The sequence below is a fragment of the Leishmania braziliensis genome, chromosome 29 (genome assembly GCF_000002845.2).
Source record: "Leishmania braziliensis MHOM/BR/75/M2904 complete genome, chromosome 29".
NCBI lineage: Eukaryota > Euglenozoa > Kinetoplastea > Trypanosomatida > Trypanosomatidae > Leishmania > Leishmania braziliensis.
In genome coordinates, this window is record NC_009321.2 from 357,936 (window position 1) to 372,534 (window position 14,599).

At 56.5% G+C, this 14,599-nt stretch overlaps 3 protein-coding genes across 3 annotated transcripts; all 3 read left to right on the forward strand.

Annotated features, from left to right (window-relative positions):
* Positions 1-129: 129 nt before the first annotated feature.
* LBRM_29_1030 (conserved hypothetical protein) lies at positions 130-1,389 on the forward strand (the record flags this gene model as incomplete). Its single annotated transcript, XM_001566398.1, has 1 exon — positions 130-1,389. The coding sequence occupies one exon, from the start codon at positions 130-132 to the stop codon at positions 1,387-1,389; it is 1,260 nt and encodes a 419-aa protein (XP_001566448.1).
* Positions 1,390-3,788: 2,399 nt separating this feature from the next.
* LBRM_29_1040 (hypothetical protein, unknown function) lies at positions 3,789-5,096 on the forward strand (the record flags this gene model as incomplete). Its single annotated transcript, XM_001566399.1, has 1 exon — positions 3,789-5,096. One exon carries the CDS (start codon positions 3,789-3,791, stop codon positions 5,094-5,096), a length of 1,308 nt encoding a protein of 435 aa, XP_001566449.1.
* Positions 5,097-8,487: 3,391 nt separating this feature from the next.
* LBRM_29_1050 (putative kinesin) lies at positions 8,488-13,374 on the forward strand (the record flags this gene model as incomplete). The annotated part of the gene is made up of 1 exon (XM_001566400.1): positions 8,488-13,374. One exon carries the CDS (start codon positions 8,488-8,490, stop codon positions 13,372-13,374), a length of 4,887 nt encoding a protein of 1,628 aa, XP_001566450.1.
* Between the last annotated feature and the right edge of the window lie 1,225 nt (positions 13,375-14,599).

The following is a 14,599-nucleotide window of genomic DNA, read 5'->3' on the forward strand; positions in this document are numbered from 1 at the left end:
TCACTCGCTTTTCTTAAGGGTCATAGCCCACTACAGCATCTGACGCACCGCAACGTGGAGGTGCAGCTCCCGGAAGGCCTTGAGCGGGCTCCGTCCATAGGTGAGCGCCAACGAGCCGCCCCCGCCTACATGGATGCTGATGCTGCAAGAGTAGGCAGCACAAGCGTGCACGCTGGGCAGTCTCTTTTTCAACGTTCTGGGATCGACACAGGCGTGTACTACTACAACGCACCACGAGCACTCTCTGCTGCAGAGGAGGATACGCCAGGGGTTGGCACACTGGATGCATCGCACCGTAGTCGCTTGCACATCCTCCGCGAACAAGCTCTTCACCGGGGAGCGGCGGCAGCACCACTCGAGACCGACCCCGCGGCTGAGGCCTTGAGCGGTGATGGCAGTGGCGTGGGCAGCAGCGGCAGCATCACAAGGGAGCAGAGCATGTTTGCCGCGTCGCACGAGTTTGCCGCTGTAGACAAGACACCCCAGAAACTGGAAGACGAGAGGCATCGGGCAACCCCGAAACCCATAGTCAAGCAGCTGGAGGCGGACATCAAGAAGCTCGAGTACTACCAGGGCACCCCGCACTATGATAAGCTTCTCGCGGATTTCCGTGCCAAATACAACGCAGAGCAGACCCCGAAAAAGGGCGCAAAAGGGCCCGTTTACATGGCGGACGAGGTGGAGCGCGGCTTGGAGGGGCAGCCCATCGATTACCACCACAGTAGCACCAAGTTGCAGGCACAACTACTCTCTGGACCGCGCGCCTACGACCTTGTCACGATCATGCAACAGCAAGGCGTCATGCGTTTCCAGGGCTACGCGTTTCCACCCACGGCGGAGCTCGGGAAACTGAAGGGAGACGGCGATGGGCTGAAGGCGCTGCACGATGCGCACAAGAGTCATCCTCTTGTCGCGCAGGTGCGGAGAGGAATGAATGCGCTGATTGGACGCAATGATGCGCGTGACGACTACGTGGCGATGGAGGACAAATCGAAGGAGGACACCCATCTGCTGTACCGCACCTTAGGTCTCGGAGCAGTGCAGCGGCGGCAGCTACGCTACATGCTCACTGATTTTGATCACGCAGACAGGAACACCACATTTCATGTCATGATGTCATACCCGTACACGGACTGGCTGCACGTGTTTTACATGATGCTGGTAGGCTGGTGCTTGTATCAGCTGCAGGTTCGGTGCGGCGCTTACGATTTTTACGACGAGTATCTAGGGCTTGATCTCCGTCAAGTGCCGCGGCTGCAGAAACCAGTTCTGGCCGGCATCACCATCATCGTCATGGTCTTCTTCTTCTTCCAACCCCTCTTGGTCGCCAGCATTGCGACAACAAGGGCGTACCGGATTGCAATGAAACGCCCCATTGGTCCACCGTAGGGTAGCTTCCGTCAAGTCGATGCTCTTACCTCTGTGTCTGTGCGTGATGAGGAGGAGACAAATCGAGAGGTATTCGACTCACGCGTGCTGATATGTTTTGCTTTTCGTATCGCTGGATGTTTCAGAGTGCGCGTATCTCCAACGGATTCACGACTTTGCGCTGCTGCAAGCGGTGGTCTAGATCGGGATGTAGACCAACTTTTTCCTAGTTTAAAAAATGAGCACGAGGCGTCGACGAGGAGACCACGGCTATCGTTTTGAAGTTCTTCTTCATGCCGTGTTTGAAAGAAAGGAAAATACACCAGTGGGGCAAAGTGTGCCCCTGGTTAGGAACAAAATAAGCCGTGCCATATAGGCGCCGTGAATGCGTATTCTCCGTGTGAGCTACACCGCTCCCTCGGTGTCACTCAGTACAAATGTCTCATTACGAGAAAGAGAAGGGCCAATGTGCTGAAACCCTCTGCTCTGTTATGAATGAAAACTGAAGAGTCATACCTCTACTGCTGTTTTCTGTTACCGAGATCGATGCTGCCTTCTTTCTCTCTCCTTTGATCGCTTGTCATATCCTTTTCCTCGCACGTTCCTCTCCCTGTAATGGCCACCATACGGGGCTTCGCTCTCTCCTTTCTCTACTGTTGCCACACACCTCTTCCCACCTTTCACGCTGCCGACATCAACGCAGTCTTCCTTTTTTATATTCCATTTTCCCTTTCGTCCGCTTCCTTCCTTCCTTCTTCCTTCTTTTTTTCTCCTCCACGTTCCCCTAGCGACACACATCTGCTTTGTGCGTGTGTGTCCACGTGTGTTCGCCATTGCCGCTGAGCGCATGAGGCGTTCATGATTATCATCCAACGCTCCGTTCGCCCCCTCCCTTCCTCTCCCCTCCCCTCCCGTTTCTTCAAAAGAGGGGCACGACAAAAGAGAATAGAAGACAAAAGAGGAATTCTGGCGTTTTGCTGCCACCCACATCACCCCCCCCCCTCCCCCACCAGCAACCTACAGCCACCTCGTATAGAAGACGATATACGCATATGTATATGTAATTGCTTCGCCTCGCGCTTATTTCTTTTCTTTTCTTTGTTTTGTTTTGTTTTTCTTCTTGTCCGGTACCCTTTCGTCTTTTGCATTGAAGGAGGACACACATTAGTCCTTTCTCGGACACACACAAAAAGGAAGAAAAGCTTCTTGACTCTCTCTCTCTCGTGCTGAGGTGCAATATAGAGGGAGGGAGGGAGGACAGGGTCAGAGAGAAGATACGTGGCAGATTGCATCTCTCTCTGTGGGGGTTTCTCCTCCTCCCTTCCGCCTTCCTCTGTTCTCTCCATCAAGAAAATTGTCTTCACTTTTCTTTATTTGGTCTCTCTCCCCCTTTCATTCAAGCCTTCTTTCTCACAAGACGTCAACGCTTTCTTTGCCGTCTACTCTCACCATTTTCATCCTTTTCCCTCTCCACATTCTTTTTGCCCTTTCAATTTCTCCGTCCTCTCTGCTTCGGGGCAGTTTTTCGTTCTTCTCTTCTGCCTCGCCGTGCGCCTTCTGCTCAGCGTACTACATTCCCTCTTTTCTCTCTCTCTGGTGTTGTGTATTTGTATTCTACGCAGTCTGATCAGCTGAGGTGTGTAGAGAGATCAATACATCATCAGCAACAATATATACTTTCATTTTTGTGCTTGGGCGCTTCGAATTGTCATTTTTTCCCATCGCCCGAGTTCTTTTCTTCTGTCGTTTTAAAGGCACTCCCGTTTCCTTTTGCGCCTCTTTTTTCTTTTGTTTTCCCGTCGCCACTGCAGCTTCACTGGCCATTGGCGTGCCAGTGAGGGTCGTTGTTCCTCCCTTTCTCATCGTCGAGCGAGCGTGCTTGCGTTTCTGTGTGCCCCTCTCTTTGTTTTCACTCTTTCCTGCGTCGCTTCGTCGTTGCTGTTCTGCCGAGTGGAGCTTTTGCATTCGGATCAGAGCAGCAGACATAACGGCAACAGACATTCCCTCCTTTTCGCTTCTCCTTCGGCGTTTCGTTTTGAACTGTATCGCCGCTCTCTTTTCACATTTACTGAATCTTGGCTCGGCTGCTTCTCTTCCCCCTCTTTCTCCTTTCCCTCCTTTCGTCACCTTTCCCCTCTAACACTGCTCATCATTCCATCGACATAATTTTCCGTCTTGCGTCGTGTGTGTGTGTGTCACTCATTTCCTCTGTTTCCCTTTTGTGACCACTGCCACCACTTTGTTCCCTTTGATCTGCGAATTCTTCTCTCCTTTTCTGGTTTCTTGTTTTTCCTCTGACCAGCTTCTTTGCAGTGTTGCACTCTCGTTGGAAAGGGGGGGGTACCACGCTCAAACAGATCAGTAGCGCACGCCAGTCATAAAAGCGCAACAGAAGCCCTATCGCTGCTCTTTCATCCGACATGATACCAGGGGGCTGTTTCTCGAAGGGTTTGGCGTCAGATGTCGACTCGGCCGCTGCTGCCGAGGAGTCTCTCTCTGCCACCGAGGCGTCGACGGTCAGCCATCGCCCGGGTAAGGAGCCCCGTCATGTCGCCTTTCTCCTCGAGAGGGACTTGAAGGAGACGGAGGAGGTACCGCACGCTGCTCTTGTTGGACGGTGCGGCGGCACCAGGGCCTGGCCCACTGGAGAACAAGTGTCATGGAGTGGCAGAGCAGAGGCCGATGCGCTCCGGCAGCGTGCGCTGCAGTGCGGCGAGGATTTCGTTCGTGTGGCAAGCGGTCTCGGCTACGAAGTGGTGACGCACACCCCTACCGCGTTTCTTAAGCGCGAGATGACAGAGACGACGGCTGCACCTGTTGCAGTCGACCAGCCTGAGAGGCAACCTGGGACCTGTTTTACAGTGGCGAAGGGTACGACGGCGAGCTCCAGCACCGGTGCTGCCCCGCTCAACACGCCGTCCGCCGCCGCGACGATGGTAGGTGTTGCTGCTCCCTTCCGCTCCCGCGGCCCGGCGATCTTTCTACGGGAGGGCGAACTTGACAGCTGCAGCAGCCGGTCCAGTTCCCTTGGCACCGAGGAGCAGGTCGGCATGGTGCCTGTGCTCAGCCCGCTGCTACAGGGCAACGAGCCTGGCCAGTGTCACCACCCCACCGATGCTTCTCTGCGCGCACTTGAACTGCAGGTGCCGCGCACGACTGGACCGCAAACTGGGATATACCGCTACCCTGCGGGGATCGAAACCTGGAACTCCTTCCAGGATAGCATGTTCAACTCGGCAGCAGAGGCAAGTGGTGGACGTATGTCGCCCCACCACTCATCCCACACCGGATTTAGGGCGGAACATCACACCAACGACGGTGCTAACGCTCCAGCACCCACTACCGTTAACTACACGAGGGTTGTACAGTCCACACCCACCACCCCAGGGCGTCCGTTACCGTCGCCTCATTCAGCCTTGATGCAGTGGACAGCTTTTCCCACCCGCAACCACCCTGTCACCACCTCGTTCATGCCCCCTGGCCAGCAGAGCAATGCCTTTGCAGTCCGCTTCTCTATCCTAGACGTAACCTCGTCGCGTGCCACCAGCAACATCAACACTTCCCTGAGCACCGATCACCTAAACGGTCACGAATTCACGAACACCGGAGGCTCACAGAACACGAACGACCGCTTCTTCACGCCTTCCACCGTCGCGCTGAACACACCAGCGGTGCGCCTGACGGACGACGAGGATTGGCCACGAGTGACGGACCGTTCCATTCAGTGAAACGAGAACGAGACGACGTCGGGTGTGTTGCCCCCCTTCCCTACTTCGTTTTCGTCTCGGCCTCCTCTCCGGTGTTTGGTAGTGACTCTCTTGCTTTGCAGGCCCCTTTGAGTACGTACACATACACTTTCTCATTTCCCCTTCCACATGACTCCCGCTTCCGCTCTCCCTCCTCGTGCACACCGCATTCTTCGCTTCCGGGTTCGCATTAGCGCTGTGCACACACACACACACACACACACCTACGCAGGTCTGGCGAGGGAGTTTGCTTTTGATTTTTGCTTGTTCTGCTGACTTATCACGTCGCGTGGCCCCCTTTCTTTTCTGCAGTGTTTCTCGTTTTGGTGATCCCCTCCACCGGCTGTATGAGATGCACGCACTCGATCTACCTCTGCTTCTCTCTTTCATCATTTCTCTCTGGATATGCGCGCCTCTCCTTTGTTTTTTTTTTTTTCCTAGCTGTTGCTTCACCGTGATACATCCGTGCATTGCACGCGAATAATCGAGGCAACTACATTTACCTTTTCCGATTATTCCACCTACCCCCTAACTCCTCACTCTGTCTGTCTAAGCCACGACACACTTGTCTCTGAATGTCTAACTCAAACACCATCGTGCTCCTTTCCATTTTATTCCGCCTACTTCTCAACTACAAAAGTGAAAGGGTGCGCGCACACACGCATAAATGGTGAGTGGAGGAGCGACCTGAAGTTGATATTGTCGCGAACCTCACCCGAGCCTACTGCCTGCCCTTTTCTTGTCACTTTTTTTTTCACTTGAACGGTTCCCATCGTCTATTTTTTATCTTTGATTTTCCACTGACGGGTGTACCGGTACAACTCGTATCTCTGTATATGTATAGTTCCACTGTGCGTGTGTGTGTGTGTGTGTATGTTGTATCGATGCGTGAGTGCTTGTGTCTGTATAAATAACCTCAACAAAAAGGGAAGCCACTCCGAAATAGACTCGTGTCGGACAACGTGCCGCTCTCGTGCACTTGGAGGAGATTGCGGCTCTGTGGCTGTTCTTTTTCTTTTGTTCTTATCTTTCTACCAACCCTCTGATGACGTGGGACGCCTCAGCGCGGCATAATGGTCCAGTACCCTCACTCTGGGGAGGGGCCAAGTAACCCCTTCATCCCTTGCCAATGCCGAGCCGCTTCTCGTGGTGGCGGTGCTTGGCGCCCGCGACGCGTCTAGGCCAGAGCGGCGTGCCGCTGCTGGTGTCGGCGGTCGGGTCGTGGATGGCGCTGCGTCGGCGCGGCCTGCGGCAGTGGGCGCGTTTGCACTGCCCGTGTGATGGGCAGGAGTGTCGGCGTGGCTCGCACGCATCCCACCCCGGGCCTCGCCGCCTGCCGGTGTGAGGAGCCGGAGCCGCCCCGGCGGGTGCGCCGTGTGTCTGCCGGCATGGTGCGGGGGGCTGTGGGGCGGTGTGTGCGGCGGAGGCTGTGGCCGGGTGGCTGGGTCGGCGCGCTGCCGTGACGCGTGCCTAGCGCCGCTCAGCGCTGCGCGGTGGGCGTGTGGCAGGGCCGCGGAGAGTGGAGCTGAGCGCATGTGTTGTATGGCAGCGAATGGACACGCTGGAAAAAATAGAGAGGCGAGAATGCCGCTAATCTTAACGTCTTTTTGTCTCTTTTTCTGTGTTTTCTTCCTCTGCTGCGACTCCGTCTTTTTTTCTCTTCTTTCCTCTCTGAGGGTGTCCGTTGACTCAGCGTGAATCGCTCGTTTTTTTTTTTCTAGCTGCTCTCTGATCTCTTCCTATTGTATGCCGTTTCGTTATCGTGCGTGCCTGCTTGTGAGTAGCATCCGTGTATTGACGTGTGTGTGTGTGTGTGTGTGTGTGTGATGCGTCACCATGCTCCTTTGTCTTGCGCTGGTTCTTGTGCGCTCATGAGTGCGGAGGGTGAGGTGTCTTTCTTTTTTTTGTTTTCGCGTATTTTATGACTGGTAGTCGACGCCGGTCGAATCGGTCGTTTGTTCTCTCGTAGAAGGTGTTGCTGTGCTTGTGTAGTGTCGTTGTCTCTCTTCTTTGAAAACGCTAATCACCACCGTTGTGGCAGGAGTGACCGTTTGTCCACCATTCTCTTCTCTTCGCATTTCGGTAAGGACTCTCAGCGCTGCATTACATTACGAAAATGTGCGTGGTGGAGGGAAGTGTACGTGAAGTAGAAACTCTAAGGAAACGAGAAGACCCGCTAACAGCGCACCACGGACACCAACGGACCCTTTGCAGCAGATGGGCGACTGACCAGTTTCTGTCTGTCTACTTTCGCCTGTTTCTCTCCTCTAACCCCTACCTTGTTCATCTTGATCACACTCCCTCTTCTGCCGTACTTCTGCTCCTCTTTTCTCTCGTCCTCACACTGTGATAGTGGCAACACTGCTCAATGGCCCATCACGCGCTTTGGGCACAACACACTAATAGGTAGGGGGAAACAACCACCAACGCACACCCACACACGCGTACAACGGAAGAGTGTGTGGGTATTGTAACGGATCGACTACAGGGCAGGAAGAATCCTTCCTCCTCTTCAGCACTGGATCTTACCCATTCATGAACCGTGAAGGCAGCTGCTCTCCGCCGAGTACGCACCAAAGCAGCCCCCCCTTCAAAGACAACAACAAACATCACGAGAAGTACACCATCAGAGTGCAGAGGCACCCCACTACTTACCCACACACGCACCTTTTTTTTTATACCGTGGAGTGAGTAGGCGTGTGTGCGTGTCTCCCGGCTCTACACGTTACACGCATACAGAGGCGGTATAGAGAGTACGCACTATTCTTTTCTTCCCCCTCCCCACACACACACCGTCTCTTTGCTCTTCTCCTTCGACCTCTCCCGCTCTCATTTCTCGCCTTCAGTACAACTTCATTGACTTTTGTTTTTGCTTCTCTCTCGCCGAAGAAATACGCAGTCGTGTGGGGGGACTTTCTGCGTGTTGATTTGTCGTGAGGTTTGATCTCTTTGAATCTCTCTTCTGTTTGTGTGTCCCCTTTCGCTGAGAGCACCGTTGAACTCTCTCGAGAGAGCCGTGTATACTCCTCACCTCTCTCTCCCACCTTCATTGGCAACCTGACGGATGCGGCCTCGTGAGTTGGTCCGCTCACAGCGCATGAGCTCCGGTGGCTCCACGGCGCCGCAGCCAAAACGACCGACCGGGCCTCCAGGCACTCGCCCCATGTCCGCCGCGTTTCCTCTCACCCCACTCTCGCAGAATCAGCTCCCTCCGAGGAATTCGACACCTCTGCTGCCGCGCAGTGGCGTGTCGTCAGGCACCGCCTCGCTGCGGAACTGCAGCGTTTCTTGCAGCATTCAGCCCGCGCCCAGCACCTCTAGCGGGCAGGATGAGAAGGTGCGTGTTGCGGTGCGGTGCCGTCCGCCGAATCCGATGCACGGAGAGAGCAGTGATGACGTAATCGTGTCTATGAGCCCGTCAGCGAAGGAGGTATACTTGCTGAACCAGGAGACCGCGCCTTGGCGTGTGGACATGCCGCTGTGGTCGTGCCCTGGTGTGGCTCGCGACGCGTCACCTGCGACGTCGCAGGCTGGAGTTTACGAGGCGCTCGGGCGGCCACTCCTGCAGCATGCACTTGACGGCTACAATAGCACACTCATGGCGTACGGGCAGACAGGTAGCGGCAAGACCTACACGATGATAGGCGACCACCGCGATGATGATGACGGCGAAGGGGCCGGCATCATTCCCCGCATGTGCCGTGACCTCTTCCACAGATTGAACAACCGCTCCTTCACCGCCACCGGCGGTGAGCGCTTCAGCTGGGAGGTGCACGTGCGCTACGTCGAGGTGTACTGCGAGAAGATTAGTGACCTCCTCAACTCCGGGGCGTCGGTTGGCATTCGCGAGGAGATCACACCTCAGAGCGCCACCTTCGCGCTAGTCGGTGCTCGCCGTGTCAAGGTAACCGGCACAGACGACCTTCTGCAGGCTCTCGCAATGGGCAACAAGTGGCGCCACACGGCGTCCACGAAGCTGAATGACCGGAGTAGTCGTAGCCACGCCATCTTTATGATCGACTTGACAGAGATCATCTCTTTCACTGAGCCTGGCGGCACTGTCGTCAGCGCGCCGAGCAAGAGCCTTAGCATTCGCCTGGTCGACCTGGCCGGGAGCGAGCGGGTGAGTGAGACAGGGGTCCAGGGGCAGAAACTCAAAGAGGTGAAGGATATCAACCTCTCTCTCTTCACACTTGGCTGTGTGATCGAGTGCCTCTCTGACCCCAAGCGGCGCGGAATCAAACCACCGTATCGCGACAGTGTGCTCACAAAGCTCCTCCGAGACGCCTTCGGAGGCAACAGCAAGACGACGATGATTTGCACAATCGGCCCTTGCGAAGCGCAGCGCATGCAGACGGTACAGACGCTACACTACGCGGCTAAAGCCCGCCATGTGATGAACAAGCCTCGCGTCAAGGAGGACCCGTCCGCTGTGGAGCTGCGCCGCGCTAACGAAGAGCTCATTGCGTTGCGGCGCCAGCTGGATGAGGCACAGCGCAACGGCAGCCACTACGAGTCCATCGAGGCGGAGCTGAAGGAGGCAAACATGCGCCTGCGCCGCGAGCAGGAGGATGCGAGGCTGCGCAAGCAGGTGATGAAGAAGCGTGAGGCAGAGCTGGCTGTTCGGCTGCGGGAGCTGGAGGATCAGCGAGAGGCCTACGAGGCGCAGATGCAGGCTCTCGAGGCCGAGGCCGAGCGAGCGCGTGTGCAGCAGGAAAAGCGTGAGGTGGAGTTGCGTCGGGCACATGAGGTGGCCACCGACTACGCACGTAACCGACTCGAAGAGATGGAGAAGCAGTGTGTCTCCGCTGAGGCAGCGCTGCGCTCCAAAGAGGAGGAACTTGTGAAGAAGCAGCGCGCCATCGAGGAAAAGATGCGGGCAGCAGAGGCGAGTTCGCGATGCCGCATCGATGGGCTGCAGCAGCAGCAGCAGGAGATGGAGAAGACTCTGAAGGAGAAGGAGCGGCTAGCCTCGATGCACGAACGCGAGATGCGTCACAAGTACGAGAAGGCCGAGGAGGAGCTGAAGTCGATGGAGACGCGTCACTTCCAGATGGAGCAGGAATGGTTGGCCAAGGTCAAGACCCTTGAGGTGACTGCGAAGCAACGCGAGGAGGAAGTGGCGCAGCGCATTCGTGAGGCACAGGAGGCACAGTGCAAGGCCGAGGCCGCAGCGCGCCGCAAGGAGGAGGAGATGCAACGGAAGTGGATTGAGGCGGACAACAAGGGGCGACAGCTGCAGTCTGAGGCGGCGGTGAAGGAGGCCGAGCTGAGCCGGCGCGTGCAGGAGGCGAATCGCAAAGCGGAGAAGCGCGAGGAGGAAATCAATGAGCGTCTGCGCAGAGCAGAGTACGATCTCAGCCTCCGCGAGAGAGAGACGACCCGGCAGCTGCTCGAGGTGGAGGCACTTCGACAAGCGACTGAGCTGCAGTCGGAGACGACTCGCGCGAAGGAGCGCACAATCGAGGAGGCGCACAGCGTTCGCACGGAGTCCCTGCAGGTTATTGAGGCGCAGCTTCAGCAGCGCGAAAAGGAGCTGCGCAAGCAGTTTGACGAGCTGATGCAGGTGAAACGAGCGTGGAATGATCAGCACGCGGACCAACGGCAGAAGCTGCATGAAGAGCATGAAGCCTCTCTGAAAGCTGTAAGGCAATGGGAGTCGGACGTCTCTCAGCGAGAGATGGAGCTGCGCCGGCAAAACGTCGAACTTGCTGGAAAGCTGCGCGCACAGGAGATGGAGTTGGAGAAGCAACAGATGGCGCTGCTGGCAGACAAGAACGAGTTCGAAACGGCGATGCAGCGGGACCGGCGTGCGATGCTTCGCACGAGAGAGGAGATGCAGCTCACACAGGATCGCAACGATGTGGAATTCAAAATGCGCCAGGATAAGCTAATCGAGTGGGAGACGGGGCTGCGTGACCGCCGCGCCGAGATGGAAGCGACGCAAAAGGAGCGTGAGGCGGCGCTGCAGCAGAAGGAGGTGGAGCTGGTGGCGCTGCAGGATGCGACCATGGCGAAAGAGATGAAGCTCTATCAGTCCAAGGAACGACTCAAGGTGGAGCAGGCTGACCTCCAGCGCCGTGCCAAGGCGGCCGGGATGAAGCGAGGGCGCATGCAAGAGGCTCTCTTCACTGGCCTGCAGCGGCTTGCGGTGCGACAATGTGGCAGTGGTGACGACGACGTCTGCGACGCCGACGCGCTCGACGGCGTGTGCATGTCTGCAGAGTTCATGGCGAGCCAGGACAACACCGAATTCTCCACCAGTGTGTTGAACCGACGAGAGCAGCGGTACTTCTGCGCTTTTGAGAGCATGTACCGCGCCAACATCCTGGCCGAGGCGAGGATAGAGTTTCGCAACTTGGTCCGCAACAACCAGCTTGAGGCTCGCGACATAGAGCGGTATGCCGAGGTGATGCGGATGCGGGAGGTAACAAGCGCACTGCAGACGAAACTGGACGCGGCCTTGAGCGAGTCCAAGGCTGCCGAGTCGAGAGCAGCTGCATCGCAAGGGCAGGTGGAGACTCTGATGGATGAGCTGGAGAACTTGCAGCGACAGGCGCTTGAGATGAAGGTGCAGATGGGCAGCGCCGTCTCTGCCGCCAAATTTGCAGAGGCACAAGTGCACCAGCTTCGGATTGAGGCCTACGAAGCCGACGCGAAGCACCGCGATCGCGAGCAGGAGTGCCAGTCTTCCGTGATCGAGGCGCAGAGCGCCGCTTCCGCTGCTGCTCGCACCCAGAGCTTCCTTCACCAGCTGGCGATGCGCGTCCTGCTGGCGTGCGAAGAGGAGCAGCGCAGCCTACTCGAGCACCATCGAACCAGCGAGCACCAGTCACTGTACCTCTTGCAGATATCCGATCGGCGCGTGCTGGATCGGGAGGGCGCAATCCGCAAGTGGCAGTCACTCTACCGCCGTCGCAGCGAGGAGGACACGCCGGCGAGGGCAAGGGACGACGCCGCACAGCAGCGACGCGTGGCCGAGGAGGCTCAGCGCTTGCGCAACGTTCAGCGCGACGGCGATGCGCTCACACGACGAGAGGATTGCCTTGCCGCAGAGCGGGAGCAGTTTGAGCAGCGTGTGCTCAACTTTGAGAGCTACGGGCGCGCGCAGACGACGGAGCTGTCACGGCAGGAGCAAGAGGTGAAGAGGTACTTGCTGGAACTTGAAGATATGGATCAGCGCAAGATGCGCGAGTACGCAGAGCGCGAGCGGCACCTCGTAGAAATTGCGGAGCACCTCAAGATGCGGCAGGCTCGTATTCGCACTAATGCACAGGTCCTGTTTCACTCTCTGCTGCAGAGATCTGTGGAGCAGCAGTTAGTGCTGACAGAGGCGCATGAGGAGCTGAAGCGCATCAATCGGCAGCGCGCCAAGTACATGGCACGGGCGAGGCAGCTCACTGAGCAAGTACAGCGCGGCAATGCGGTTGCCATGCAGGAGCTAGTGAAACTACACGAGGAGTACGTCGAGTCAGAGAAGCAGCAGCTAACACGGCGAGCTCACAGGATTGAGGAAGAGGAGGTGCGCAGCAAGCAGCGTCTGGCTGAGCAGGAGGCCGAGATTCACCGCTATCTACTCGAGATCGAGGAGGAGGATGTTCGCCGCAACGCGCTTTCACAGCAAGGCCAGGAGCTGATGCAGGAGGCCGAGGCGCGTCTGTCCAAGGCGCAGTTTAAGGAAGCTGCGTTGCGCGACCTGGCCCGCCAAATCCATCTCGAGGCGATGGAGTCGGAGGAGAAGGCACGCACGATGGAGACCACGCTGCGGCGAGAGGAAAAGTCAACTCGCGAGAAGCTCAAGCATCGCAAAGTGGAGCTAGAGCAGCGGCAGCGGGCCGCCAGCAGCGCCGCCGAGGACAACGAGCGGACGCTACTGGAGATGGAGACGGACTTGTTGGCAATTGTGAACAAGAACAAGGATGCCGAGCACGTCATCCAGACACGTGAGGCGGAGATTAAACGGCAGAAGATGTACTACATGGACCTCTCCAAGATGCTGGCTGAGCGCGATGAGATGCTCAGGAAGGAGCATGCGCTGCGCATCTGCGGCAAAAAGAACGCCGGCTCTCTGGCTAAGGACCTACTCGACGTCAATGATGCTCTGCGCAAGCAGGTAGTTACGTGGAAGCAAAAGTTCGACGTCCTCCTCTCGGAGGGCAAGGTCGAGTGCGAGAAGTGCTCGTGGAAGAACAAGCGGGACACATTGATGTGCATGTGCTGTGGGCACGCGGGGTTGCTGGAGTTGTCGCAGACGTGCTGAGGCGCTGGTGCTTTTGTTCACTTCTGGCACCTATACTCCATTTTTGCGTTCACATCTGTGGCCTGTGTGCCTGTGTATGCCTTGAGCACCCCTCCTCCTTTAGTGATTCAGTCATCACACTGCTTGACTAACCACAGACTAGACATAGAACCATGATGGAAGCCCAGGAAGCAAAGGATAGGGGACAATGAAAGTCATTTGACGCCCTCTCTGCGTCTTCGTATGTGCCTCCGTCGCCTTCCTCTCCACTTGATATAGAGATCAGATGGTGTGTTGCGTGTCTGTGAACGGTGTTGTGACTCTCTGCTGCACGGCTTTTTTTCTATTTGTTTGTAGCTCTCCCTTTCTTCATGAATCGTTGTCCGGTCCTGTCTTCTCCCCTCCTCCCCCCCATCCCCCCCATCCCCCTCGCCCGCTTCCGGTTTTTTTTTTTCGTTTGGTTTGCCCTTCAGCGACACGATCGTTCGCAACCTCTCTCTGAGTGGACTCACGATGGCTTTTAGCTTCGCATGTGCAGCACTTCTTCATACTCATCCCTCCACCACTTGTGTGTTCTTCCTGCTCTCTTGTTTTCTTCTCTTTTCGTGCTGCTGTGGTGGCGGTGGCATCTCGCTTGTGCATCGCTTTCTGGCTTGCTTTGTTGTGTGTCTCTCTCTCCTCCTCTACTACGCCTCTCAGTGTGCTCGTTGCTCGTCAGGCTTGGCTCGCGGAAGACACGTCTAGGAGCATGGGAAGTTGTCCCTGTGCACTTTCTTAGTCTGCGCTGTCCTGATAAGGGCGTATGCTGCTGTGCATATGCTTGCATGTGCAGGGGTAGAGGTGGGCTCGACGAGTGACGTCTAGTACTATGCGGTGCGTTTCTTCCTTTTCTCTTCCCCTCCTTCATTCTTCTTCCCCTGCGCTTTTTTTTTCCTCCTTCCGTCTTGTTTCTCATTTGAAGAGGCGCGGCCTGCTGAATTGGCACCCATGTGTGTGTGTGTGTGTGTGCACTTGTATTGCACGTTGGGTGCGAGCGCTGTCTGTGCCTTTTCCTCTTTTTTTGCTTCTCTTCTTTCTAGATCTCTGCCCTACACCAGAGCTAAGTCTCTGTGCTCTCTCCTCTCTCTTTTACTGGCGCGCAGAGGAACCGCATCCCTCTCGTACCCACCAGACGCGGGCATCCAAGCACACGCAGCAACTTGATGTGTCGCTATGTAGGTGGGCTGCCTAGTGTGTTAACTCTCTT